This window comes from Pelophylax lessonae (genome assembly GCF_965119305.1).
Source record: "Pelophylax lessonae genome assembly, chromosome: 7".
NCBI classification, from domain to species: Eukaryota; Metazoa; Chordata; class Amphibia; order Anura; family Ranidae; genus Pelophylax; species Pelophylax lessonae.
This window is the reverse complement of record NC_138774.1, coordinates 290677813-290698180: the sequence shown is the minus strand read 5'-3', so window position 1 is coordinate 290698180 and position 20368 is coordinate 290677813. Positions and strand designations below refer to the sequence as shown.

The following is a 20368-nucleotide window of genomic DNA, read 5'->3' as shown; positions in this document are numbered from 1 at the left end:
CTCCAATGAAAAAGAAGAAGAGTTACTCCTCCAATATTTGAAATTTGAATGACCTATTACATTTCATTGGATGCCAATATTATATATAAGCAGGGCTTTTTTATCAGCGGGAATGTGGGAGAAAGCAGTTTTGGCACCTCCAGCACTGAAAGTATGTAATGGCAAGGGGTGCTGAGGGTCTATTAATGATGGCCGTTGGAAGATCTATTGTTGCTGTGGGGGTCATACATTTTTGCAGGGGGTATCAAGTGTTGAGAGAGGGCTCTGTTCTTGTTGGCTGCTGGAGGGTCTATTGTTGTTGTGGGGGTATGAGAAAATTGTTGCTGGGATGGTTCTACTATGTGTGAGGGGTCTATTGTTGTTGGCTGCTGTAGGGTTTATTAATACTGGCTGTTGGAGGATCTATGTGTGCTGGGGTGGGGTGGGGTGGGGGGGGGTTAATTTGCTGCTGGGAGGAATCTACTGTTGAGGGAGTGGTCTATTGCTGTTGGCTGCTGGAGGGTCTGTTGATGTTGGCAGGATATCTATTGAGGGAGTATGGCAATGCTAGGGTGGATCTATTATTGCTTAGTAGGCACTTTGTTGTGGGGGGGTCTATGGTTGAAAGAGGGGTGTATTGTTGCTGGCTGCAGGGTATATATTTTTACAGCTTATCATTAACAAATTTTTATACAAATTATTTAGCACCATGAATGATACTTGGTTCTATATTCTCTAAAAGGGGTGGTACTGGGGGGGGGGGGGGGGGGAGGAATCAAGGGCCAGGGCTCAAGGTGGGTAGGGAGCGGAGACAAGGGAGGACTTGAAAGGGGAATTCTTGCACGCAGTGCTGCATTTTGGCCTAGGACAAAAAGGCTCAGGCCTAGGGCGGAACTTTGAAGCTTTTGTACTGCCCCCCTCCACCTTTGACTCTTTTTGCCACTGGTTGCTAGAGCCGCCTCTCCCAGCTCTCTCTCACCCCCCCTCATCTCTCTCTCTCTCTCTCTCTCACCCCCTCTCTTTCTCGCTCTCTCTTTCTTATCCCCCCTCTCTCTCTCTCACCGCCCCCCTCTCTCTCTCATCCACCCACTCTCTTATTCCCCCTCTCTCTCTCTCTCTCATCCTCTCTCCCGCTCTCCCTTTCACCCCCCCTCTCTCTTCTCATCCCCCCTCTCTCACCCCCCTCTCTCTCTCTCATCCCCCCTTATTCTCTCTCTCTCCCTTTCATCCCCCTTCTCTCTCTCTTCTCATCCCCCCTCTCTCTCCCTCACCCACCCCCTCTCCCTCTCATCCCCCCTCTCCTTCTCATCCCCCCCTCTCTTTCTCTTCTCATCCCCCCTCTCTCTCTCTTCTCATCCCCCCTCCCTCTCTCTTCTCATCCCCCCTCTCTCTCTCTTCTCATCCCCCCTCTCTCTCTCTTCTCATCCCCCCCTCTCTCTCTCTCTCTCTTCTCATCCCCCCTCTCGCTCTCTTCTCACCCCCCCTCTCTCTCTCTTCTCATCCCCCCTCTCTCTCTCTCTCTCTCTCTCTCTCTTCTCATCCCCCCTCTCTCTCATCCCCTCTCTCTTCCCCTCTCTCTCTCCCTCCCTCACCCACCCCCCTCTCTTCTCATCCCCCCTCTCTCTCATCCCCTCTCTCTCCCTCTCCCCCTCTCCCTCCCCCACCCCCCTCTCTCTCTCTCCCTCCCTCACCCACCCCTCTCTCTCTCCCTCCCTCACCCACCCCTCTCTCTCTCTCTCTCTCTCTCTCCCACCCCCTCTCACCCCCCCCCCTCTCGTGAGATCTTAGGGGTTCATGCTGGGACTTACATTTTGGAGGGAGTCACATTTGTTAAAAAGGAAGGAGTGGGGCAAATTTACATAGGAGGGGGAAAGGGGGCACCCAATTTTAGTCTTGCCTAGGGCAGCACAAAACCAAAATACACCCCTGCCTGCACCTATTCTCTGAGAAAACCCCTGTATATAAGATAGCTTTTGCTTTGCTTTTTTTGAGACCCCCATGCAAAATCCATTGTCTCTCCATCGTAAACATAGAAAGCTATTTTAGGAAAATGTTCTACAGGATATAATTAAAAAGTTACCATCGTCGACAATAGACATTACACACTTGCATTCTCTCTTAACAGACATCATTATCTTATGGAACGAATCAAACGATTCATTAATGTGTTGTGATCATTGTTAGCCAAGTCTCCTTTTGAACCTGAACATTTGTTGCTAAATCAACATTACTGATTAGACAAAATAAATGACAGCCTCCCACCTACTTGGCTCTTCTGCATGTTTGATTGTCTTTTCATCATGTCTAGAAATCTGCTGTTTGGCTCTGATCTAAAGCAGATTTCCAGCAGATCAGAAAAAAATGTAAATCATTTACCCAGATCTTAAAAAAAAGCAACTCGACTCTCACTGCAATACTCGTCTTCAATCCCTCACTCCTCCTCTTCTGGACTGGATTAACCTTGCTTCTGGTGAGTCCAGTCAGTCATGGACATCCCCCCAAACACCTTCCCATGGGTATGCCATCATGCCAGACACAAAGAGAGAAAACCGGCGCCGCTGAGTAAGAACTGTAACATTTAATGAGCGAGGTACATTAAAAACTTGCATCAGAGTAAGTAAATGTGGATAGATGGGTCCTCCGGCATCCATGTTTGGCGTAGGACCCCCGCTGATGGTCAATAATCCTCCGTGTCCTTCCGGTTCCTGTCCTGCAGGAAGTGGGGTGGTGTGTGTGAAGTCAGACTGAGGCTAGCTTGAAAAAGGAGCACGCGCTGGTATTCCACCACAGTGCGCATGCTCCGAAACGCGTCGTCAGCACGCCGGAAGATCCATAGACGGCGAGTGCGGCTACCTACTTAAGTCCACTTGAACATCCCCCCCTTCCCCCATCATACATCACTTGAGCGCAGGAGAATGGTTTTAATTTTTAAAAATGACCATAAAACTATATTATTAAACTATATTACCAGAAGTATTGGGACGCCTGCCTTTACACGCACATGAACTTTAATGGCATCCCAGTCTTAGTCCGTAGGGTTCAATATTGAGTTAAAGGCCCATAAAGACATGGATGAGCGAGTTTGGGGTGAAGCAATGGCAGAACTACCAGGGTCGCAGCAGTCGTTATTGTGACTGGGCCCTGGAGTTCCCCCACTGTGGGGGTCCGTCCATTCTGGCCGTGCTACTGTGGGGGGCCGCCCGCCCGTCCTTTCGTTCTGCTGTGTGGAGGGTGCAGCCGGCCGCTGAGGGAAAGCTGAGCTGAGCTCTGGAGTCTGGAGCCATGCCTATCCTCTCCAGAGAGAGAAGCTGTGTAGGGAGGCGGAGGTGGACACAAAAAAAAAATGTCAGCTGACCAATAGAGATGGGGGAGGGCTCTCCCCTCTGCAAGGAGACCCCCATGACACAGAGGCATCCCCGGAGGCACGTGAAAACTAAGGGGGAATCGACTGACTGACAAGTAAGTGACAAATTCCTGGTGCAAATGATCCCAACGTCCATCACATCTGCCTCTTACTGATCCCAACCCCCCCCCCCCCAACCACAGATCTCATTCCTATTCCCCTCATCATGGCTACAACAGATAAGAATAGGAATTCAATCTGTGGTGGTGGTGGGGGAGGGGGGGATTAGTATGAGATTAGTATGAGGCAGCGGTGGTGGTGGGAGGAAGACACCATTGCTGCCACTGGTCCCACCCCCTTCACCACTGCTTCCACTGGGCCCACCCCCTTCACCAACTCTGCCACTGATCCCACCCCTTCACCACCACTGCCACTGATCCCCCCCCCTCGACACCGCTGCCACTGATCCCACCCCCTCCCCACTACCACTGGTCCCACCCCCCTCACCACCCCCACCGCTGCCACTAATCCCACCCCCCTCACCATCATCACTGCTGCCACTGATCCCACCCCCCACCACCACCACTGCCACTGATCCCACCCCCCTCACCACCGCTGCCACTGATCCCACCCCTTACCACCATCACCACTTCCACTGATCCCACCCCCTCGCCACCACCACTGCTGCCACTAATCCCACCCCCATCACCATCACCACCACCATTGCCACTGATCCCACCCCCTCACCCTAGCAACAACAGATTCCCCAGCAGCCAGCAACATCGAACCCCTCCCTCAACAGTAGATCCCTCCCAGAAACAATAGATTCCCTGCATAAGACCCATCCTCAGCAACAATAGATCCCCCACCAGCAAAAATAGATTCCTTCAGCAACAATAGATTCACCAGCAGCCACCATCAAAATAGACCCGCCAGCAACATTAGACCCCTCCCTCAGTAGTTCCCTCGCAGCAACGATCAATCCCTGCATAAGACCCCCCTCACCAACAATAGACCTCCCCAGCAACAATAGACCTCCCTGCAAAAATAGATCCCATACAACAATAGATTCCTCAGGAGTAAGTATCAATAGACCCTCCAGCAGTCAGTAACAAAGACCCCTCCCTCCAAAAAGATCCCTCCTAGCAATGATTGACCACCCAACAGTTTAAGACCCACCTCCAGCAATAATAGATCCCCACGAGCAACAGAACACCTCCCCAGCAACACTAGACCAACGTCCTCCACAAAAATGGATTCCCTCTACCAACAATAGATTCCCCAGCAGCCAGCATCAATAGACCCTCCAGCAAACCCCAGCATCTATTACCATTACATACATTCAGTTCTGGAGGTGATGAAACGGCCTTCCTCCATGCTCCTGCTTGGGGTGTATCCAAAAAAAAAATAAGGTGGCTCCACCAATAGAGCCAAAAGTACGATCCCCAAAGTCCATAATGACCGTCATCCAGCTTAGCACCAATGGGGACACACAGCAAAAAACACTTCCCACTCCATTCAAAAATAAAAATAAAGCTTTGCCTTTACACACACTTTAAGAATATAGCTGGTACTAAAAGGGTAAAGTTGTCCTTTAAGTCTTTAAAAAAAAAAAATAGCTCTTTTATTCAATCCATGTAATGACAGTGCAGCACGAAATAAAATCCTCTGAAAATAAGTAGCAGTGTTTCATGCCGTGCACAGTTCTTTCTCAAGTCTGGAGTGGCTGGCTATTTCGTTTTTTAAAAGACTTGATTGAAGTCCTCAGTGTGGATTACTTTGTTGGAGCACAACAATAATACTATACTTAAAGACAGAAAATTATAGGAATCTATGATTTGCAAACCATGGAACAGACGGAACACGGCTTCTGAATTAAGCTAAGCTACGTCGGGCTGACCAACAGAAAATGTACAACCTTGAATTGGAAATAAACGATATTGTTAAAAGTATTGGGACGCCTACCTTTACACGCACATGAACTTTAATGGCACCCCAGTCTTAGTCCATAGGGTTCAATATCACCCCAGTGCTGAGGGAGAGGGGGCAGAGGAGGGTCAAACAAGGATGCTGTGGAGGCAACAGACATCCTACTTATTAACTGATGACATCATTGGTTGTTAGGATGCCAGTGTCTAGAAAGTCGTAATGGTGCATAATGACAACCTGTGGCTTTGTGTAACTAAAAGGTTGGCTTGTATACAATTTTTAATCAATTTTTAGGCATTTTGCCAAGGCACCCCTGAAGAAACCTCAAGGCACCCCAGAATGCTTGGGCACCCTGGTTGAAAAAGGCTGCTTTACACACACATGAACTTTATTGGCATCCCAGTCCATAGGGTTCAATATTGAGTTGGCCCACCCTTTGCCACTATAACAGCTTCAACTCTTCTGGGAAGGCTGTCCACAAGGTTTAGGAGTGTCTATGGGAATGTTTGACCATTCTTCCAGAAGCGCATTTTTTAGGTCAATCACAGAATGTTGCACGAGAAGTCCTGGCTAGCAGTCTCCTCTCTAATTCATCCCAAAGGTGTTCTATCTGGTTGAGGTCAGGACTCTGTGCAGGCCAGTCAAGTTCCTCCACCCCAAACTTACTCATCCATGTCTTTATGGACCTTGCTTTGTGCACTGGTCCAAATCATTTGGTGGAGTGGGGATTATGGTGGGGGGTTGTTTTTCAGGGGTTGGGGTTGGCCCCTTAGTTCCAGTGAAGGGAACTCTTAAGGTGTCAGCATACCAAGACATTTTGGGCAATTCCATGCTCCCAACTTTGTGGGAAGAGTTTGGGGATGGCTCCTTCCTGTTCCAACATGACTGCGCACCAGAGCACAAAGCAAGGTGAGTGAGTTTGGGGTGGAGGAACTTGACCTCAAGCGCAGTCTCCACTCTAATTCATCCCAAAGGTGTTCTATTGGGTTGAGGTCAGGACTCTGCATCCCAGCCAAGTTCCTCCACCCCAGACTCGCTCATCCATGTCTTTATGAGCCTTGGTTTGTGCACTGGTGTGCAGTCATGTTTGAGCAAGAAGACCTGGATCGAAGTCTCCGCTCTAATTCTTCCCAAAGGTTTTCTATCAGGTTGAGGTCAGGAGTGTGCTGGCCAGTCAAGTTCCTCCACCTCAAACTCACTCATCCATGTCTTTATGGACCTTGCTTTGTGCACTGGTGTGCAGTCATGTTGGAACAGGAAGGGGCCATTTCCAAACTCCTCCCACAAAGTTGGGAGCATGAAATTGTCCAAAATGTCTTGGTATGCTGACGCCTTAAGAGTTCCCTTCACTGGAACTAAGGGGCCAAGCCCAACCCCTGAAAAACAACCCCACACCATAATCCCCCCTCCACCAAATGATTTGGACCAGTGCACAAAGCAAGGTCCATAAAGACATGGATGAGCGAGTTTGGGGTGGAGGAACTTGACTGGTCTGCACAGAGTCCTGACCTCAACCTAACAGAACACCTTTGGATGAATTAGTGCCTGACCTCACAAATGCGCTTCTGGAAGAATGGTCAAACATTCCCATAGGGCAGGGATCCTCAAACTACGGCCCTCCAGCTGTTGCGGAACTACATGTCCCATGAAGCATTGGAAAACTCTGATATTCACAGATATGACTAGGCATGATGGGAATTGTAGTTACTGAACAACTGGAGGGCCGTAGTTTGAAGACCCCTGCCATAGACACACTCCTAAACCTTGTGGACGGCCTTCCCAGAAGAGTTGAAGCTGTTATAGCTGCAAAGGGTGGGCCAACTCAATATTGAACCCTACGGACTAAGACTGGGTTGCCATTAAAGTTCATGTGTGTGTAAAGGCAGGCGTCCTAATACTTTTGACAATATAGTGTATGTATAATGTCCCAAACAATACCTCTGAACAAGGACCTCCTCAGGTGGACCTTCCTCCACGCTAAACTTACTCATCCATGTCTTTATGGACCTTGCTTTGTGCACTGGTCCAAATCATTTGGTGGAGGGGGTATTATGGTGGGGGGTTGTTTTTCAGGGGTTGGGTTTGGCCCTTAGTTCCAGTGAAGGGAACTCTTAAGGTGTCAGCATACCAAGACATTTTGGGCAATTTCATGCTCCCAACTTTGTGGGAAGAGTTTGGGGATGGCCCCTTCCTGTTCCATCATGACTGCGCACCAGAGCACAAAGCAAGGTGAGTGAGTTTGGGGTGGAGGAACTTGACCTCAAGCGCAGTCTCCACTCTAATTCATCCCAAAGGTGTTCTATTGGGTTGAGGTCAGGACTCTGCAGCCCAGCCAAGTTCCTCCACCCCAGACTCGCTCATCCATGTCTTTATGAGCCTTGGTTTGTGCACTGGTGTGCAGTCATGTTTGAGCAAGAAGACCTGGATCGAAGTCTCCGCTCTAATTCATCCCAAAGGTGTTCTATCGGGTTGAGGTCAGGACTGTACAGGCCAGTCAAGTTCCTCCACCCCAAACTCACTCATCCATGTCTTTATAGACCTTGCTTTTTGCACTGGTGTGCAGTCATGTTTGAACGAGAAGGCCTGGCTCGCAGTCTCTGCTCTAATTCTTCCCAAAGGTTTTCCATCAGGTTGAGGTCAGGAGTGTGCTGGCCAGTCAAGTTCCTCCACCCCAAATTCACTCATCCATGTCTTTATGGACCTTGCTTTGTGCACTGGTGCGCAGTCATGTTGGAACAGGAAAGGGTCATCCCCAAACTCCTCCCACAAGGTTGGGAGCGTGAAATTGTCCAAAATGTCTTGGTATGCTGACGCCTTAAGAGTTCCCTTCACTGGAACTAAGGGGCCAAGTCAAACCCCTAAACAGCAACCCCACTTCATAACCCCCCCTCCATCAAATGATTTGGACCAGTGCACAAAGCAAGGTCCATAAAGACATGGATGGGCAAGTTTGGGGTGGAGGAACTTGACTGGTCCTGACCTCCAACTCAAAAATCACCTCTGGGGTGCATTTCCAGTGGAGACTGCAAGTCAGACCTTCTCGTCCATCGGTGCCTGACCTCTCAAATGCGCTTCTGGAAGAATGGTGAAACATTCCCATAGACACTCCTAAACCTCGTGGACAGCCTTCCCAGAAGAGTTGAAGCTGTTATAGCTGCAAAGGGTGGGCCAACTCAATATTGAACCCTACGGACTAAGACTGGGATGCCATTAAAGTTTATGTGACTGTAAAGGCAGGCGTCCCAATACTTTTAACAATATAGTGTATAAATGTGTTTTTGGTGCCCCATGGATTGTGCAGAACAGCTGCCAACTTTACAGACCATAAATAATTTTGCGCAATTCCTTGCATTTGAAGAGTTCTAAAGGAACCTTTTTGATTAATTAGAAAGGTCTGTAGTGATTTCCTTTCTAATTCAAAGTGTTTACATTCTTGCAGAGGGTTTTGATTGACATTTAGAGTGACCAATAGTTTAGTGCATTAGAAATGGGAAAAACTGGGGACATGCTGCTGGAGATTGACAAAAAATGGACATATGCCACTGGAGATGGTTACAGGTTGAGGGCCTTCAGGAGATAGAGACTGCAGAAATGCTGCGAGAGGCTAAGGTTACTTGAGACGGGTATATATATATATATATATATATATATATATATATATATAATATCACACCCAACATAGCTTTTTACAAATCAATATTCAATATGATCTCATACTTACCTGTTCTGTGTAATGGTTTTGCACAGACAAGCCCTGAACCTCTTCTTCTCGGGTCACCCTACTGGTGTTCCTGGCTCCACCCCCCTGCTCAATGCCACCAAATACTGAGCACTTACTGGCTCAGGTTAGGCTACTCACAGCAGACAGGGCTACCCTCCAGTGGGCACCCAGCAGGTTGCCAGAAAAACAACATGCAACAATGGAAGGAGCACCAGACCAAAGGATGAAAGAGTCCAAGGTTATTTATTTTATTATATTATTTATTTAAAAATTTCCCTTCATCAGAACTACAACAAAAAGGAGGAAATGAAGGAAATACCCCAGGACACCATTCGCTGTCTCATTATGAGCAAGCCCCAATGTTGTCAGGCATGCATACAAGCATATGGGGAATTGCTGCAATGACATTTCTGCAAAAAAGGACTAGCCTGCTGCATCATTCTTTTTTTCATTCAGCCCTCTGTAGGGTGATCATTTTCATTTCCATCAAACAATGTGACATCCTTTCCTTCCTAACACATTACCCAGTCCATACCAGTATAAATCCTAACACATTATTAAGTCCATACCAGTATAGATCCCAACACATTACCCAGTCCATACCAGTAAAGATCCCAACACATTACCCAGTCCATACCAGTATAGATCCTAACACATTACCCAGTCCATACCAGTATAGATCCTAACACATTACCCAGTCCATACCAGTAAAGATCCCAACACATTACCCAGTCCATACCAGTATAGATCCTAACACATTACCCAGTCCATACCAGTATAGATCCTAACACATTACCCAGTCCATACCAGTATAGATCCTAACACATTACCCAGTCCATACCAGTATAGATCCTAACACATTCCCCAGTCCATACCAGTATAGATCTCAACACATTACCCAGTCCATACCAGTATAGATCCTAACACATTACCCAGTCCATACCAGTATAGATCCTAACACATTACCCCATCCATACCAGTATAGATCCTAACACATTACCCAGTCCATACCAGTATAGATCCTAACACATTACCCAGTCCATACCAGTATAGATCTCAACACATTACCCAGTCCATACCAGTATAGATCCTAACACATTACCCCATCCATACCAGTATAGATCCTAACACATTACCCAGTCCATACCAGTATAGATCCTAACACATTACCCAGTCCATACCAGTATAGATCTCAACACATTACCCAGCCCATACCAGTATAGATCCTAACACATTACCCAGTCCATACCAGTATAGATCCTAACACATTACCCAGTCCATAGCAGTATAGATCCTAACACATTACCCAGTCCATATCAGTATAGATCCTAACACATTACCCAGTCCATACCAGTATAGATCTCAACACATTACCCAGCCCATACCAGTATAGATCCTAACACATTACCCAGTCCATACCAGTATAGATCCTAACACATTACCCAGCCCATACCAGTATAGATCCTAACACATTACCCAGTCCATACCAGTATAGATCCTAACACATTACCCAGTCCATACCAGTATAGATCCTAACACATTACCCAGTCCATATCAGTATAGATCCTAACACATTACCCAGTCCATACCAGTATAGATATCCAGCATGATAATTTTCCCCATTGGCATCTAATGTGTTTTCAAAGTGTTCCTTTAATTTTGTGAGCAGTGTATATAGAATTTTTGGGGGTTCTGAGTAATACTGATTTATTACTTGTAGGCATCAAGTGTCAGGCTTTGGTCCTTAAGTGGTTCAAAGCTCCAAATAAAATAAATTCAATTTGTGGTCACCAATTGTTTTTTGAAAGCTCAGATATCACCTTGTACATGTAGCGTTCGCATTACCACTTTGCTGCCGAGCGCAGGAGGTAGAGAGGTTGAGAAAGGCTGCCCTATCCAGTCGAATCTCCATTAAATCTTTTACAATAAAAAAACCAATCCACATGTGGTCCGACCTAAGCTCTCTTAATTGCAACCCGCACTTCACTTTTTATGTTTTGTTCAATTTGAATTTGACGTTTTTAAATATATTCATATTTGATTTGTTGGAGAAAAGAAGGCCATGAAAAATGTAAAAAACGGACCCAGCGTTACAGATCCGATAATTTGATTTTCTCGAATAAGACCGGCTCTCACTGTGTAATGCACTTACATTCTTGGACAGCTGTTCTCCCGTATCATGTTAGGTTTATGAGCACCTGGGCTTTGGCCAATTTCAACTGGAAGCTGAGCAACTGCCAACTGTGATGATGGCCTTATCAGCATGGGCTTGTGATAATTTTATTATATTACATCCTTTCCTCGAGATGTATTACTGAATTACAAAAATTACATGTTCAGGGATTGAACGAACGCAGTTCATGGAATACCTAACATTTGTCATGCCATTCTTGTATTATAATTTGATTCTCTTTTGATTAGTAAAAAAAAAAAAAAAACACGTAGATCATAGACTTTATAAAAGGCACGCAATTTATACAGTTAAGTAAGAGGAAAGTGTAAAAATAGAAAAAAAGCACTGGATCCATTGGTTACCTCACTGGTATTGCCATGGGCGTCCACAGAACTTTTTTCAGGGGGGGCATTATTTTAAGGTCACCCATGCTCAATCCCGTTTTTGCCCCCATAGATCCCCCTTTAGAGCAGGCCGGGTCCCCCATAGATCCCCTTTAGAGCAGGCCAGGGTCCCCCATAGATTCCCTTTAGAGCAGGCCAGGCCAGGGTCCCTCATAGATCCCCCCTTTTAGAGCAGGTCAGGCCAGGGTCCCCCATAGATATCCTTTAGAGCAAGGTCCCCGTAGATCCTCCCCTTTAGAGCAGGCTCCGGCCAGGTTCCCCTGTAGATCCCCCTTTAGAGCAGGCCAGGATCCCCATAGATCCCATTTAGAGCAGGGTCCCCATAGATCCCCCCCTTTAGAGCAGGCCAGACCAGGGTGTTTTCTGGCTGGAAAAAAACTGAAAACTAGTGGGTATTAAGAGGCCTTCGGGGGCGTGGCTTGGCGCGCAGCGTGGATGGCTGCCTGATCCCTGAGCTCCGGACCCGAGGCGACATAGCACAAGCTCTACAGCTTCACCTAAGCTGATTTCTGTCACAATATGGGCAGGCTCGGCAAGGCGAACACCGCGACCAAAAGTGTGAAGTCCACTAAAGCAAATCAGGGAAGAGGCCTTTTTTCAGCTGTATAAACGCTCCAACTCTCATAAAAAAGCTATTCTGCGCTTATCAACGTTTGTGAGCCATTAGGTTTTGTGGGAATATAGTTTTGCTAAAAAAAAAGCTAAAAAACACTACAGCTGAAAAAAAGCCTCACAGAATCCAGACTGTGCTTGTTGCGTAGAAGTGAGAGCCACAAGGTGCTGAAATCCTGGATGATCCAATGGTTTCGTTACCTACTCACAGTCCAGGTCCACAAAGTGCTTTGAAACCAAGCTGAGCCATTCACATGTCTGTCCTCTCATTCCTGGAATGAGGATCATCCTGGATGATCCTTGGATCATCCAGGATTTCAGCACCTTGTGGCTCTCACTTCTACACAAGCACAGCTAGGATTCTGTGAGGAGGGTCCTCTGCATATAATTTGGCTGCCTGAATCTTTCTGTGGATAGTCCCCCCCCCTACATATGTACTGGTTATCTGGATACACCTTTGATACCACCTGTCAAGCGCATATTTGGTTCCTTCAGGGGAGCCCAGTGCATACCTCCCTGGTGGAGGGGCTTGGTTGACCATCTTTCTATGCACTTTATGGACCCTCTGGGACTTTCTGGACTATTACAGAGGCGGCCCATCCATTGGGGGCACAGGGGCACCGCCCCCCCCCCATCCAGGCCCCCTAATCTACATGCAGGGTGCCGTAAGCATGGATTCCAATAGGGCAGGGGTCTCCAAACTTTTCAAACAAAAGGCCAGTTTATTGTCCTTCACACTTTAGAAGGGCCGGATTATGGCCAGTGGGGGCAGAAAATGTCCCGGGCCCAGCATCAGTGAGAATAAATATGGCCTCAGGATTGATGGTCAATAGGAGGAGGAGTAGTGAACCTATTAGTAGGAGGAATAGTATCCTAATATTTTTATCGGTGGAAGAAATAGTGCCCCCTTTGTTGGTGTCAGTGGGCAGAATAGTGCCCCAAGGGCCAGATAAAGGCTAGCAAAGGGCCACATCAGAACCCTGCAATAGGGGATTTTTTTTTTTTTTTGAAGCACGTGATTAGAGCCAGAGGCTCTAATAGGCTTAAAAAAAGGGTGGGCTCGGGGCGCAGAGCACTGCGCCCCGAGCCCTCCCAGTTATGGGACAATAGCGAATGAATATCACACTGACTCTCCTCCCAGCCAATCAGGAAGAGGGTTGTGAGGCCCCTTTCCCAATTGGCCAAAAGGAGAAGCGATCTTACTGGCCAGTGGCCAGGAAGAGGCATAAGACACGGCGGCTGGAGGACAGCGGCTCAGCCATCCAGCACTCCCTGTTTCCCCACCAGGAGGAAGGAGGAGGTGAGGAGGCAGAGGGGGAGGAATGTGTCGCCTGCCAACTGACTGACTGACCTGATGACTCGACCGACCGGGGGGCGAGCACCAGCCACCACTGCTTTGATACCACCTGTCATGCACATATTTGGTTCCTTCAGGGGAGCGCGGTGTATACCTCACTGGTGGAGGGGCTTGGTTGAGCATCTTTCTATGCACTTTATGGACCCTCTGGGACTTTCTGGACTATTACCTTATTAGTTTTATTGCGTTGATTGAATAAAAGAATTTGGAAGAGTGGAGATTGGAGTGCGGCTTATAGCAGAAATCCATTGGACAACGTGTTGCTGAAAAGATACGTAGGAGTAACTTTTTTTTTAATTGCTGCATTTACTAAGTAAATGCGGGATTAAGTAATCAGCCGATATAAAAGCTACCATAGGTGCTATTTTTTTTGACTGAAGTACCTCTTTAATGTTCGCCGCTTTGCTCAGTCCAGTCTACTGTGCTATATAATTAGTTCTCATTGTCAAAGAGAAAGCGCCTTTCCGTTTTCAGTAGAAATAATTCTTTTTTTTCTACTTTGTTAAAGTGAGTCCTATTTTTCTTCCTCTGAAGTCCATCCTTTATTGGAATATTTGATGTGTCTGCGTCTCAAAAAAAAAAAAAAAAAAAAATGTCATGCCTCTTGAATGAACAGTACCGTTCCTCTCTCCGCAGGGTGGACTGATCGCACTGCTTTTACTGCTGCTCATTTTCTCAGTTGCACTGTTTGCTCAGCGGCGCTGGCACAAGCGGAGACGGATACCACAAAAGAGCGCCAGCACAGAAGCCACTCACGAGATCCATTACATCCCATCCGTGTTGCTGGGTCCCACGTCAAGAGACTTTCGCTCATCCAAATTGCAGCCTCACAGCTCGGTGTTGAGGATGTCCATCCGGGAGACCCCAATTCTTGATGATTATGACTGCGATGAGGAAGATACGCCGAGGTGCACGGAAAGAAGACCTCAGATGGACTGCAAAAAGCAAGCAACCCAGGAGAGGGAGGACAAAAGGCACTTACAAAAAAGAGGTGAGTGGCTAAATTGTATATAATTCTGCAAAAATAAAAAAATTATAATTTTTGAAATGGAAAAGCTGGTGCATGCAATATGTATTTTTTTTTTAAACTGAGTACAAACAAAATTAAACACCAGATGCATAAAAAGTGCACAGGGCATGCACATGGTCCTCCTTCAAAGAAAAAGGACCCTGGCCTTGATCCCCCAGGATGCAAGGGAAGGCCTCTGACAAGGACTGGGGTATTCATTGACCACCTAACAGACAAACCCCTTTATTTGGGAGGCCTGTTCAAGTACTAGGTAGGGCTCCATGGTAGGGGGAGAACCTGACCAAAAAGCCATGTCCCCCCCCCACCCTTCCTCCAAGACTTTCAGGTCAAGTCTTAGGACCTATACCCTACTAGTCTTGGGAGGGGGGAGAACCTGACCAAAAGGCCACGTGCGTCTCTCCCACCCTCCAAGACTTTCAGGGCAAGCCTGAGGACCTGCACCCTACTAGTTATGGGAGGGGGGAAACCTGACCAAAAGGCTATGTGTGTCTCCCCCACCCTCCAAGACTTTCAGGGCAAATCCGAGGACCTACACCCTACTAGTCATGCGAGGGGGAGAACCTGACCAAGAGGCCACTCGATCCCCCCACCCCCCAAGACTTTCAAGGTAAGTCTGAGGACCTACTCCCTACTAGTCATGGGAGGGGGAGAACCTGACCAAAAGGCCAGGTGTGTCTCCCCCACCCTCTAAGGCTTTCAGGTCAAGTCCGAGGACCTGCACCCTACTAGTTATGGGAGGGGGGAAACCTGACCAAAAGGCTATTCGTGTCCCTCCCTCCCTCTCTCCCACCCCTAGGACTTTCAGGGCTAGTCTTAAGACCTACACCCTACTAGTCATGGGAGGGGAGAAAAGACAAAAAAGAAAAAGAGGGGCGCACCGACCTACCAGTGGTTCTGGATACCCTTGATCCTAAAGGGGGCAGCAAGCCCAAACAGCTCTCTTTACATCTGAGTTTGTAGTGCACCTCTTTCTACTCCATCAGACAGCACTTGAGCGCAGGAGGTTTTGTTTTACTACATGGGAGGGGAGAACCTGACCTAAAGGCTATGTGTGTCCCCCACCCTCCAAGACTTTCAGGGCAAATCTGAGGACCTACACACTACTAGTCATGGGAGGGGAGAACCTGACCAAAAGGCCACGTGTATATCCCCCACCCCCCAAGACTTTCAGGGCAAGTCTGAGGTCCTACTCCCTACTAATCATGGGAGGGGAGAGAACCTAACCAAAAGGCCACATGTCTGTCCCCCACCCCCCAAAGACTTTCAGGGCAATTTCAAGGACCTACACCCTGCTAGTAATGGGAGGGGGAGAACCTGGCCAAAAAGCCACATATGTGTCCCCCACCCCCAAGTCTTTCAGGGCAATACATCCTACTAGTCATGGGAGGGGGAAGAACGTGAACAAAAGGCCATGTGGGTCTCTCCCACCCTCCAAGACTTTCAGGGCAAGCCTGGGGACCTACACCCTACTAGTTATGAGGGGGGGGACCTGACCAAAAGGCCACATGCACCACCTCCTCCCTACCCTCCAAGACTTCCAGGGCAAGTCCGAGGACCTACACTCTACTATTCGGGGCAAGTTACTGGCTGCTGATTAGTAAAATCAGACAGATTTTTTGGTATTTTTCAAAATAAAAATCATGGGACCAATCATGGCAACATAATGAGCCTTCTTTTCAGCACCCAATTAAAATTGAGCTCTAAGCAGATGTAAAAGACATAAATCAATGCAGCTAATGAAAGTATCCAAATTTTAATTGATTTCAGCCTTACTGAACAATGGGAATAAGATTGGGGGAATGAAGGAGAAGGACTGGGAACCAATCAGGGGTGCTGCATACAAAATGTGCAGATAAGGAACATGATGGGAAGAGAGAGCAATGAGAACAGATGGAGTACCTCATCAGTCTGGGGTTTTTGGCACAGAATAAGAGTAGAAAAAAGTCTCTGCTTGCCTTTTAGTCTGACCTTGATGTTTGACTTCCCATCCCCATATTAACTCAAAAACTTAATCTAAATTCTAAAATTAAGCCTTAACACTTATCCTCCCCTTAACATTTATCCCATAAAATATATCCTAACCAAAACCAAAAAGGTTATATATTGCAGCTTACAAGTCTTTGGTGTAGTGCATGGGTGTCCAACCTTCCTTTTGGCTTCTCTGGGCCACATTGAGTGTAGAGAAATTGTCCCGGGCCGCATATATCTAATATATACTATAGTTAAGGTATATAAGTAATAAAACACCGCCACGCCCTTCCTGTGCTGCCGCGTTTACCCCAGCACTAATTTAACACAACTAGTGGATGATCCCCTCCAAGGCTGCCTCTGTGGCCATGCCCCCGACTCAACTTCATTCCTCCCCAGCAAAAAAAAAAAAAAATTGTCAGGGGGCAGTGCAGTGGGCCGCATTGCCTGTGGTTCCGGGCCGCAGGTTGGACATGCCTGGTGTAGTGGTTGTATTCATTTTTCAAACTTCTTTTGCTATATGTTCACCTAGTAATCCGGCAGATAACACACTTCCTGTTCCTGGGTGGCTATGTGATTCCTCCACTGTATCTATGGAGGGATGCCACCCTAAGCTGCTCTTTTGATATGGACTACAAACATGATGTCCGTATCTCTTATTTTCTGTTATATGTAGGGCAGGCCAATCGGTAGTTTACAGAAGATGGCTAGGAAGAAAAATATTCTTCAGTGCAGCTCACAGGAAGTGACAAGGACATTGCATTTCTGGTAGGATCAATAGGGGCTTTCCTTGCTTGTTGAACTTGTAGTTAGCCTGAAAAAGAAGCAACAACATCCACAGACTGAAATCTGCTTTATATTGAATTTTTGTTCTTGGGTTTAGGTATTTTTTAACCTAATCTTGGCACTTAACCCTTGGTAGTTTAGATGGCCCTAGCATTTAACACTTTATCTAACCCTAACCTAGCCCTAAAACCTAATCCTTGGCACTGAATCTTACCCTAACACTTAACCTCCATCAAGACTTAACCTTTAACCTAACCCTGAATATTAACCCGTAACAATTAAGCTTCATTTTAATTTTTTTTTTTATTATTTTATATATATTAATTTATTTTTAAATTAAATCTATGGGGGATCATTTATATTGAAAACAAATGATAAATTAAAAAGTGTGAGTGGCTTAGCCAATTGTGTCTCCGCAAACTCCAGAGAGTACAAAAAACATTACACTTTTTTAAAAAAAGTTTCCAATGTTCTACACGCTACAGTAGTTCAAAGATGGCGCTAGGAGAAACAACAATCTTCAAGGCCTTCTTCTTTTAGTGGCTGGACTCTCTAATAGGTAACCTTCAAATGCCTCTACTATCCCTTGAAACCTACCAACTATTTACTTTCTCTTCCTTCAGTGGCTGGACTACCCATTAGGTAACCTTTAGAAGTCTCTACCATTCCTTGAAACCTACCAACTATTCACTTTTCCTTCAGTGGTTGGCCTCTCCTATAGGCAACTCTCAGACGCCGCGACCATTCCTTGAAACCTGACAATTATTCACTTTGTTGCCTTATGAGTTTATGTCCATTACGGTGTTGCCTGATGAGGAGTTTATGTATAAATCTCCATTTTGTAATTGTAAATATTAAGGTAAATATAAATGTACACATTTTGGACTTCAAACTCATATTTGCTATAGGATTGGTAGATTTGGAAGTTGTGTGACTTCAGTCTGCAGGCAATAGTAACTTGATTAACAAGTCCATTTGAAATGCCAGCCCTGCTATTTACACTAGAAAACAAACTGATATGCCAAATAGTACCATCATGTACTTAAGTTCCTGTGAGCCAGACATTACGGGGCCAGAAAATAATTGATAATCGTCCATGACAGGTCATTCCTTTATCCCACCCTCTAATTCAAAGACTCAGTCTTTAGATATGCAATGAAGGTGATCGTCGGTTCAGAGATGGGCAATTTGCCCAGCAGCTGACTTAGTATAATTAATTTCTCCCTCCAACAGAGAGGGGTTATCAAGGGGCTATATTAGGCTAAACTAGGCAAGGAGGAAGTTGTCCAATCCTGAACGAGATACGCCCAGAGGGAGGAACAGGACAGGATAGCTGAACCAATTAGAATAGCCGTATACAAGTCTATGCAATATAGATCTATATTAGTGTAGGTGAGGGGAGAGGGACTTCCTCTTGCATGGCAGACCAGGATGAAAACACTCAAGGGAAGGGTAATTATGAACGTTTAAGGTATACATTGCTTGTTCTCTTTGTGTCGGTCGTATTGTGTTTGTATACGAGTATCATACTCTATATTTGTTCAGTTAAACTAGGAATATTTTCCATTTTGTTGTATGTACTATAGATAAGATTGTTGTAAATTAATTTAGGCTTTTAGGCTATATACCAATAAAACTAATCTTGCTGTTTTGAAGCTTTCACTCATGTCAAAGAACTCTCATTTAACCCGAATATTGTCTGAGGTAAATTAAATCTCATATCTTTTGGGTAACAACTTGAACTTCATCCTCCTTCAGTGGCTGAACTACCCATTAGGTTACCCTCAGTTGCTTCTACCATCCATTGAAACCTGCCAACTATTCACTTCTTCTTTTAGTCGCCGTACTACCCATTAGGTGACCATGAGATGCCTCTACTATCCCTTGAAACCTGCCAACTATTCACTCCCTCTTCCTTTAGAGGCTGTACTACCCTTTAGATAACCCTCAAAAGTTTCTACCATTCCATGAAACCTACCAACTATTCACTCCCTCTTCGTTTAGTGGATGTACTACCCTTTAGATAACCCTCAAAAGTTTCTACCATTCCTTGAAACCTACAAACTATTCAGTTTCTTTACCTTCAGTCGCAGAACTACCCATTAGGTAGCCTATAGATGTCTCTACCATTCCTTGAAATCTACCAACTATTCACTTCTTTTTCTTTCAGTGGCTAAACTCTCCTATAGGTGACCCTTTGATGCCTCTACTATCCCTTGAAACCTGCCAACTATTCACTTCCTCCTCCTTCGCTGGCTGGACTACCCTATAGGTAACCCACAGATGCTTCTACCATCCCTTGAAATCTATGAGCTATTTAGTTCCTCTTTCTTCAGTGGCTGATCTCCCCTTTAGGTAACCCTCAAACGCTTCTACCATCCTTTGAAACCTACCATTTTTTTCACAGATTTGTTACGTTCCAATGTTGTAGAGTGATGTGCCATACAGGATGATAGCTCCAAGATGGTGCCAGGAGAAACATTGATGTTCAAGTCCCTCTCCTTTCAATTCCTGGATTCTCTTATAGGTAACCGTCAGATGCCACTTTCATCTTTTGAACCCTACTAACCCTATCATACTATTTACCTCCTTTTCCATTAGTGGCTGGACTACCCTATAGGTTACCCTCAGATGCCACTTTTATCTTTTGAACCCTACTAACTATTCACTTCTTCTTTCAGTTACTGGACTACCTTTAGATGCCTCTATTATCCCTTGAAACCTACCAGCTATTTACTTCCTTTTTCTTTAGTGGTTGAACTTTCCTATAGGTAACCATCAGATGCATCTATTATCCTTTGAAACCTACCAGGTATTTTCTTCTTCCTTCAGGTGCTGGACTACCCTAACCCTCAGATTTTTCTACTATCCTTTGAAACCTGCAAACTCTCCACTTCCTCTTCCTTCAGGGGCTGGACTTCCCTATTGGCAACCCTGGGTTCTCCTATAGTAATCCTCAAACACCTACACCTTGAAACCTACCAGCTAGTCATTTCCTTTTCCTTCAGTGGCTGGACTACCCATTAGGTAACCTTTAGAAGTCTCTACCATTCCTTGAAACCTACC

At 46.1% G+C, this 20368-nt stretch overlaps 1 protein-coding gene across 2 annotated transcripts in view; it reads left to right on the top strand.

Annotated features, from left to right (window-relative positions):
• Positions 1 to 20368, top strand: part of ASTN2 (astrotactin 2) — a 409628-nt gene that overhangs the window by 119768 nt on the left and 269492 nt on the right. For both annotated transcript variants that reach the window (XM_082263954.1, XM_082263953.1), the window contains exon 3: positions 14155 to 14509. In XM_082263954.1, coding sequence (XP_082120080.1) covers positions 14155 to 14509 — 355 coding nt within the window. The remainder of the gene's footprint in view (positions 1 to 14154; positions 14510 to 20368) is intronic.